The following is a 9,421-nucleotide window of genomic DNA, read 5'->3' as shown; positions in this document are numbered from 1 at the left end:
AGTTGACTTGATGTGATCAATTAAGGCAGAGTTTTGTTCTAGGAAGTTTGTGATAAGAAATGTGGAGAAAGATGCTAGTATTCTTAAAGATTTCCTTGAGATTCTGTGAGTCCCAATCATTGTGTCCTTCTAACAAAGTGAGAAAAAAGGAGGAATGCCACTTGATAAGATCTTTAAAGAGCAGGGATTAGGGATGGTAAAAAAAAATCCAAACTTGACGAGTTTCAAATTTCTTGAACTCGATAAGGCCAAAATCAAAGAAACTTTTTCGATTTAGATCAAATTTTAAAATAATACTTTAAAATTTTCGAATGATTAATTATTTTAAATTACGGGTGTCCTTAAGGGATAAAAAATATCTGAAAAAATTTAAATATTTGCAAATATCCAAATCCTAGAAAAAAACACCCTAAAAGAAACCATAATGGTTAAGAAAGAGCACTAACACATTGAGTACCATTGTCATTCATGCAAGCCTTTTAGCAAACAATAATACTGAAATGATAATACTATATATTAGGGCAACCCTTGCAAGCCATGTAAGTCGGATTACTAAAGTACATTTCAAATTACTCATAAGGAATTCAATCTTTGATTAATGGTTCGTAAATTTTTATTACTAGCATAATCTGCACATCGAATCCGAACCAGTGCTCCCTTCTCGTAATCTGGTAGGCAAAAATTTGCGCGGACTAAGGATAGAGTGTTGAGGTTAGCAATTGGTATCCTTGTTTTTGTTTTCTGGGACTTGTCGTACAAACTGTCCTCGAATCCGTGGTCTCTGCTCAGCCAGCTTCTTTCTACTCTGATATCGAACCTGAAAATTCAAATGCCAATAAGAATCAGAATGGAAAAACATCTATTAAACATTTAGAACTTGTAAATCAACTCAGATGAGGTAACGTTGCTGGGGGGTAGCCCCAAAAGATACCAGTAAAGCTGCACACTATTAGGGAAAATTGAGTTTTCCGTAAGTCCAAGACGGTTATGTATATCGTACGTCCAACAAATATTTAGGTTTACTCAGAAGGTTTAATCAATTTTCATAAAATTCTGAACCACGGAAAAATTTACCTTCTTCTCAAAGCATCTTTCTTTCCTTTTCTGGCGGAATTTGTTCAAAGCAGCTTCTCTTTGAGCAAAACGGTTTTGATCAGCCCCATTACTGCTTCCAAATCCGATTCCACCAACAGTTCCGCCTTTCCCCAGAAGCCCATTCTCACTTTCGAGATTTAGTTCTCTACTATTTAATGCAGTGATGTTCCCATTCTGTCCATTGCTTCCATGGTTACTTTCCGGTGCACTTCCATTTGAACTATGGTTACCAGCATTGGCTTCAACATGTGGTGCACTTGACATATTGGATGACCCACACTGGCAAAGATCGTCCTGGTTATCTAATGTCTGATTTTGGGGCATCTTATGGACATGATGGTGGTAGTGGTAATAGTGGTGATGGTGATGCTGCACTCGCACCTGTTGGTCCGTGCCCTTTGCTTTAGCTAAAATCTTCTTGCCGATTGCAGCATCAGCCTTATCTTCTGCCGGAGGTTGCATTGCAGTAGCATGGCCCTTCTGGACAGGCTGAAAAGCTGAAGAGGGAACCGAAGTTTTAGATGCTGGCTTGTCATTGAGAACTGCTGATTTGCTAAAGGCATTGTTAGTGGTCGAACCCATGTCATTATTGTTACTATTGGACTGTTGATTCGGAGGCATGTTATTCGAGTTCGAGTGGAAATTCTTCATAGAATCCGTATTAGCAGCCTCCAAGCTATTATCAAGAGGAGAACAACTACCAACATTTCCTACTGGAGCCTGATTAGCAGTAGCACCAGAATTATATCTGCATGAAAATGGAAATTACTTGGACTGTGAAATTGGGATATTTAAGCATAAGAAGCTACAGTTTCCAAATACCTTGAGAAGGCTGAAAGGTCCGAATGTCTCAACACATTTCGCTCAGGGGCACTTGTTCCACTATCTCCAACATCTATCAGTCTCTTTAAACTTAGCTCGAGGGAAGGCATTTCCTTTGTTTTGTAGATGACCTTACCTTTTGTATCGGAGACCTGGGGGAGACCATCTGGGATGTCAAAGACTGCACTTTCTATCTGTGCATCGGTGTTCTTGGAGATGACACCTATCACATCAGCAGCTTGGTTTACCAAATCAACACCGAGTTTCTCACCAGTAAGCTCCAATTGTGCCTTCTCTAGTTTCTCATCATCTTTACTAGGGTTGAGTTCAGATAATTTTTCTTGATTACCACCAGCTACGTTGGTATTGACCTTTTCACTTGGGTTTTCAAGCTGCAAAGCTGTAATTTTAGGAACTCCTATCTCTAAATCTTTTCCCTTAACTGCATTGTCTGGCATTGTGATGCATCACAATTTAATCAAAGAAAAAGAAAAGAACAACAACCATATAAATAGCGGAAGTCCATTAACAGTTCCGCACATACCAAGTTCATCATCCCGACCGTCACACTCCCTCGTGATTGTTACAGGAACCCAGATATTACCAAGCACTTCAGACCTTGAATGCATGACCTGGTCTCGTGCTGATATTGGCTGGGAGCTGTCGACCTCTATCGCCCTCTTTGTCCACGAGCTCTGCAAAGAAACAATTTTACGGCATCCCGAAATTCCAAATTAACAGTGTATTTAAGGTTTTCGGCCATAAATATATTGCACCAGTGAACATGTCATCAATCTTTCATAATAATAAATTGAAACCTTTGGATGAACTCAAAGGACAGATGCATGTACAAGTTCAAAGAGTCGTATCTGAAACAATTTGGCTACCTATGCATGTGTATCAAAGTGCATGTCTAAAAGCATAAAATGCAATATTATACTCTAACAAGGAATATGAAATTGCTCAGCAGATTTGAATGATGACTTAGTGGAAACTAAAATAAGAAAAATTAAGATACTGATTGTATTTATAAGTGCCGTGTTATTAGGTTTTGAAGGCTAATTTTACAACTGAATTTGTCCTGGTTCATAAAAAAAGCAACAAGATGGAGTGAGGTCAAAAGAAACAAAAGCTTATATATAAAGCTGAGAAAACACTACATGATTGTTATAAAACCTATCAGTAAATTCCAAACAATCTTATATTTGACAATTAATTTTGGAATTTAATCATAATCGTTTTAATGCGTAAAATTTCATATCATGCTGCCCATTACAGTACTCAGAAGAACCGCATAATACCATAAACAATGTCAAAGCATAAAAGAAATTGAAAACCGAACAAAAATAGTTGAAAGCATGATCGAAGCAAGTATAGTTTCAATCTATGACCAATAAAAACAACAAGAATAAGTAATGAAGTATATAACTTCACCTGAGTGCCACTTCCATTGTCACTTCTGTCCTGCGCATTCAATCCCACACTTCCGATGTCATCCTCCTTATTATTTCCAGTATTGTTGTCTGAATCACCACTCTTTGATTTTGTGGATTTTTGAGTCTGTATGCCACTCCCACTTCCACTACCACTAGACTGTTGAAAGATAACAGATGAAAAAATATTTTGCATTTTTCTGCTGTCTCATGTCAAGAAACTGGTAAAAACAACAAAATCGTAAAAGCAAACATTTTGTATAAACATTCCAAGATTTCAATTAGGAAACTCGCCATAGGAGCAACTTGCTTTCACTCAAGCAGCTCAACAATTGACGGAGAAAAAGGAATATAAAGGACAGAGCTGAAATTGTTCATATAGTTTCATACATAAAATGAGTTAACTATAGTAACTCACGCTGTGGCATTTCCGCCAAACATGCTGCCAAAGATTTTTAAGCTCATTCTTTCGAATGGGCTTAACTAAAAAGTCGACTGCACCCTTGGACAAACACTTCAAGACTATGTTCATAGAATCATGAGAAGACATCACTGCACACAAAACTCACCAGGTGTAGCAGTTAAAAGCATCAATTGTTAAGAAAAAAAGGTATAAAATTGCATTGTTTTAAAAACCAGAGAAACAATTAAGGAAATATACTCACTAATCACTGGAATATTCTTGCGAGTTTTGTGGTTCATTATCTTGCATAAAAGGCCAATGCCTGACAAACAAGGCATTACTACCTCACTTAAAACAAGATCAATATGATTGGTTAGATCTTCCAAGATCTTCCAAGCTAGCAAACCATTTGACACAGCAGTAACTGCCAAGATTGAGAAAAAAAAACCTTAGGCTCATAGATAATAGGAAGAAAAACAGGAAAAAAGACGTGCATAAATGGTGTATACAAGGTGAATGTATATATATATATAGCAATCATATAAATATCAACCAAGAGGGCTATTTATGCTGGAAATAAATGCAATATAGTTAAGAACAATCAAAATCCTCTGAGATATACCATATCTATGTTGCTCAAATTTGGGTGTTTGTTGATTATAAGCATGTATTTGGCCAAAGTATTTTCAAATTTCTTTTCCGAAGGTCTTTCATGTATTTGGAAGGTCCTTTGAGGGTCATATCCAATACCCTCGCCCAAAAATATGTAAGAAAAATGAAGATTCAAAGCAACATAGCATCATACGACCTTAATGTTGGAAAAATACTATAATTAGACAAACAAGTCAGTATGAATAAATTAGGAGTGACTGAATATTTACTTTCCTATTTATAACACCAGTCAAAGTAAAAGATCAAAACCAAGAAGAAAATAAGCTGTCAAGTTAAAAGAAATTGTTAATACAAAATATTGTACTCAATAATAAAGAATCCAATCCACCATAAGCTGCCCTTATGCAATAACAACAATGAAGTAAGCCGCTGAACACTAATCTTCAGGTAACTTATGTCACTAGTCCAATTTTCACTGTATAAGACACTATAATATCATATAGCAAAACGAGAAATTCTATATTGAGAAAATTCACTAGCCTTCATAGCCACAATTTCGCAGCAATGCGCAAACAACATGTCGAGTTGAGTCATCATTTTCAACCAATAGAACCTTCAGAGACCTTAGTGGTAAAAACCTCTCCCAGCAAACTAAAGGACCACGACGCTGAACCACTGCTTTCTTCCCCTTGTTTCTGTTTTCCACATCCTCATTAATACGTGACTCATCTTCGTCCGAGAGGCCCTGCCCCTCACCCGTGACTCCATCCATTATGTTCGTGTTCTCATCACAGATATGTGTATTCAGTTCAACCAATCCACTAGTCACGGGACTGTTATTATTCATTTGAACCATCCCCATCAACCAGATTCAAAAAGACTGACAAGGAGGAAGGCGCTGGATTGAGTTGGTTCTTCTATTCCAAAAACAAGCGTGCACATCCCGTTGTCTTCAATATACAAACGTCTACAAACACAAACCTTTCACCAGTCCCTACAGACTAGAACATATTAAAGATTTAGTGTTAGATGTCACCCACATATAACAATCATATATAAATTTGCATGTAACAGTTATTCTCATCTTACTAACAAATATGCCTACACCCCATAAAACTCAGACCCATTTAACTCAACAGTAAAGCACACACATATAAATACGAGCTCTCAAAAACACTTAAGAAACTCTTGCATCCAACAGGAAAGAAGCCTAAGCTAGGTTATACTGCTATTTCTTTTTCTTTCTTCTTCTTCTTCTTCTTCTTCTTCTTCTTCTTTTCTTTTTTGGTAAACAGATTATATTGCTATTTCCACTATTATTCACTTGAACCATCCCCATCAACCAGATTCAAAAGACCGATAACAAGGAAGGAACCGGATTGAGTTGGTTCCTCTATTCTGAGAACAAGCTTGCACATCCCATTGTCTTCAAATACAAACCTCTAAAAACATAAACCTTCACGAAACCATACGGAATTTAACAAATAAAAGAGTTGGCATTAGATGTCAGCCACATATAACAGCCATGTTCATATAACACTCGCTCTCATCTTACTACTAAACCCAATAAATTCAAATCCATTCAACTCAACAATAAAGCATGGGTTTAAGGTTTGGATGATCTTTGAAAGGTGACACCTATGTCCAAATATGTATCACAACAAAGACAAATACTTCAAGAAAAATAAAGAGTCGGAGTATCATAGGAAAGAAGCCTTTAAGTTAGGTTGTACTGTTCCATTTCCACGGCATACAAATTCATATTTTTCAGTTTCAGACACTTAGATAGAAATATCAAGAAACTGAAATATCAAATACTTACATTCAGCTAGTGATTCAAGAAAATTCAGTTTTTGTTCTTCTACTAATATATATATATATATATATATATATATATATATAAAGCAACAAAAAATTCAAATAATAATAATAATAATAAAGTAGCAATAGAATGCACTTCTCATAAAATAATCATTTTTCGTAATGTTTAACGAAGTAAAAGAAATATAAAGAAACTAGAAACGTTTATAAATTGAAATTATACGCACGAAAAGAAAATGAAATCGAAATTTAAATCCTCGATATGGCTAATTCAAAAAATTCAATTTAAAACAGACTGCAAAAACTGAATTAAACAACCAAAAGAAAAAAGACTTGAAATTTCGATTTCCAGATTTATTTTCCCCAAATATCTTACAGTCCAAGAATCGTACTGGACCATAATTCTCAAATTTTACGTCAGTATAGTTGAAAACAGCACCAATTTTCTATGATGACAAGACAAAAAATATCGAATAAAAATGAAAAAAAAATATGATTGAAATAAAGAAATAAAGAAGAAAACTATCTGAAACATTCAAAAGTAAGTCGATTCAAATAAATTTGATGAATTGAATCACTCTTTATTCAAATAAATGCTCCAATGCCTTCTCTTTTTGCTCTTTGTTCTCCCGGGGGCAGGGTTAAAGAAAGAAAAAAGAAACTATTCTTATTTTCCACTGGAAAAAGAAAAGAACTAAAAGATTGAATTTTGAACAACATAAAAAAAATTATAATCAAATGAAAGAAAAAAGACAGAGATTTAATAAACAATGACAAATGAAACCAACATCCGAATTTCAAACCCAGTTTCAGGAAAATTGAAAAAGGAAAAAAAAAAAAAAGGTTTAGTCTCCCAATAGCAAAAGAAACCCCAGAAACCAAGAAAATTGTTAACAAAAAATATACTTGAATTTTTTTTAAAAAAATGCTGCAATTATTTACCTTTCGGAACTCGTTTCAGATCGATCCTCATTCCTCATCCCATTCTCTTAACGGTCGAAATTTTCAAAAGCTAAAAACAATGAAAATTTCAGAGGAAAAAAACACTCCAAATCTCGCTTCCAGTTACTCAAAGCACATTAAAAATCTAGGGGTTTTATTTAATAAATAATAAAAAGAAAAAATTCTAAATTTCAAAACAAGATTTTGAGGGAAAAAATATGGCTTGACTGGTTGAGAAACGGCGAAGGCCAAAGATTGTAAGAGTAAAAAAAACGATGAAGATACATAAAATAAAATAAAAAAGATATTATATTGCTGATGTGGAGATCACGTGGCTTAAGTAACGGCTCGAAATAACGCCATGTCAGCAAACCACGTGGGACTAAATCTGATGACGTGGGACCGAGATTTAAAGCTTGGCTGTCAGTAGTTTTGTGGTGGATCTTCGGCGATTCACTGAATCGTGTAAAGGGACAAGTGGCACGTTGTGCGTTGAGTTAATGATGCTTGGGGAATTTGAGGAGACGGTAAAAGTTGGACGACGTCGTTTTCCAAGTGACCACTGTATGCATAGCTTATTAGGCCATTGGCCTTGTTATTGAACTAATGACGACATCTTTACAATTCATATGACGAGAGTACCCTTATACATTTTCAATTTTACCTGTCAGTCCTAGGGTTTTGCCATATCAGCAAATAAATATCTTCGCTGGCACCTTGGATTAAATGATATAAAAATATGAAATATTTAATATATACAAAATTATTTATCATCTTTATATTTATATAACTAGTTTGTATTTATATATATTAAATTTAAAATATTAGTTTTTGTTTTAAATTTTAATGAATTTCTTTAACAAATAATTAATAAATTGAAAAGACATGTAATTACAAAATACTTTTAAAATATTTAACTAATTTAAAATCAATTATATTAATGTTATTTAATTTTAAAATATTTAATATTAAAATAATACAAAAAATAGTAATATATATTAATATTAATATTTTATAATTTAAATAACAATATTACTAATTTCTTACATATTATTTATTATATATATTGTTTAATTATTTGTTTTAATATTAAATTGTTAATATAATTTTATATTTATCTTTACTCTACTTTAATTAATAAATCTAATTAAATATTATTATATTTTAAAATATAAGTTTAACTAATTTACTTCGCACGGATTGACTATATATATAAATTATTTGGAGTATAATATATTTGTGATATTTGAATATATTACATGTATAAATGTTACGAGAAAATTTATTGAAATTTAAATAGTATTGACAACTATTTTACATGGAATGTCATGTGCTAATTAAAATATATTTCATTTTATTAATATTTTAATAAAACATAAATTTATATTAAACAAAATAGTTTAATGCGAGACAGAATTACGATCATAGTTTCATTTACAATAAAAGTTGAGAAAGTATTGTAAATATATATAATATTTTTAATTCTCATGTAAATTTTCTAAAAGAACTAAGATTTAAATGGTTTTAAATGATTGTTTATACTAACAACATGTAGAAATTACAAACTAAATAAATTTATATAAAGTTTAAGCAAAATTTAATAATAAGTTGTATATTAGAAAATTATTTAATTTCAACCAATGTTTAAATACTATATAAGATATAAAATTAGGACACTATAATGTTCAAATAATTCAGACAACTATTATAGTTTTTATTAAGTTTTTAAAATAATGTATTTGAAAACCACTTATTTTATCAATATTTCATTCAAATTTAAAATTTAAAAAAATGTCACAAAGATTAAAACAATTATGTAATTTCATAAAAGCATGATACTAGAAATTAAAAGTAAATAAATTTTTTCCTAAGTAATATAAAATTTTAGGGACTAACATAGTTAATAATATTAACATGTTTCTAAAATTAGATAATATTTTAATTTATGAGACTAAATGAGAAAATTAGAAAGACGAAAATCTTTTATAAAACAAATTAAAAACAGTTAGGGTTGATGTTCCAAATAACCCTTCGCGTTTCCCATATATAAAAGGTTTTTCTTTTCTTTCTCTTGCTTCATTTTATTGTTTTTAATCGGGAAAATTCAAATATTTTCAATTTTAATACCAAAAACATCATAGTTCCCCATTAATGTAGTTTATATTTTTAAAAGAAAAAAATCAAAACAGGATGTTTCAATTGCCAAGAGAGGTATAGATACACAATTTCTGGTGTACCAAAAATCGCTTTTGGATAAAAACTTTTGAAAAGATAATTACTTTTTCTATTATAA

At 32.3% G+C, this 9,421-nt stretch overlaps 1 protein-coding gene across 3 annotated transcripts; it reads right to left on the bottom strand.

The window, feature by feature from the left end:
- Positions 1–493: 493 nt before the first annotated feature.
- Positions 494–7,392, bottom strand: LOC105780145 (two-component response regulator-like PRR37). Of its 3 annotated transcripts, none has more exons than XM_052629540.1 (9): positions 7,129–7,392; positions 4,906–5,366; positions 4,016–4,177; positions 3,769–3,902; positions 3,352–3,510; positions 2,462–2,612; positions 1,918–2,359; positions 1,075–1,843; positions 494–817 (listed from the first exon to the last, which is right to left on the bottom strand). In XM_052629540.1, exons 2-9 carry the CDS (start codon positions 5,225–5,227, stop codon positions 713–715), a joined length of 2,244 nt encoding a protein of 747 aa, XP_052485500.1. In that variant the 5' UTR covers positions 5,228–5,366; positions 7,129–7,392; the 3' UTR covers positions 494–712. The 3 variants fall into 3 exon arrangements, with proteins under 3 accessions (XP_052485500.1, XP_012459740.1, XP_012459742.1); XM_012604286.2 differs by having other exon boundaries at positions 1,918–2,368; positions 7,129–7,391; XM_012604288.2 differs by lacking the exon at positions 4,906–5,366 and having other exon boundaries at positions 1,918–2,368; positions 7,129–7,391.
- Positions 7,393–9,421: the final 2,029 nt, after the last annotated feature.

The sequence above is a fragment of the Gossypium raimondii genome, chromosome 4 (assembly GCF_025698545.1).
Source record: "Gossypium raimondii isolate GPD5lz chromosome 4, ASM2569854v1, whole genome shotgun sequence".
Classification (NCBI taxonomy): Eukaryota; Viridiplantae; Streptophyta; class Magnoliopsida; order Malvales; family Malvaceae; genus Gossypium; species Gossypium raimondii.
The sequence above is the reverse complement of the archived record's forward strand: the minus strand, read 5'-3'. Positions and strand labels throughout refer to the sequence as shown.

Excerpts from the sequence above, each read along its gene's own strand:
- LOC105780145 (XM_012604286.2), bottom strand. The coding sequence starts at position 5,227 with ATGGGGATGGTTCAAATGAATAATAACAGTCCCGTGACTAGTGGATTG. Across the intron at positions 2,369-2,461 it reads CGGTCGGGATGATGAACTTG|ACAATGCAGTTAAGGGAAAA; the intron begins GTATGTGCGGAA and ends TCACAATGCCAG. Across the intron at positions 818-1,074 it reads AAAGATGCTTTGAGAAGAAG|GTTCGATATCAGAGTAGAAA; the intron begins GTAAATTTTTCC and ends TTGAATTTTCAG.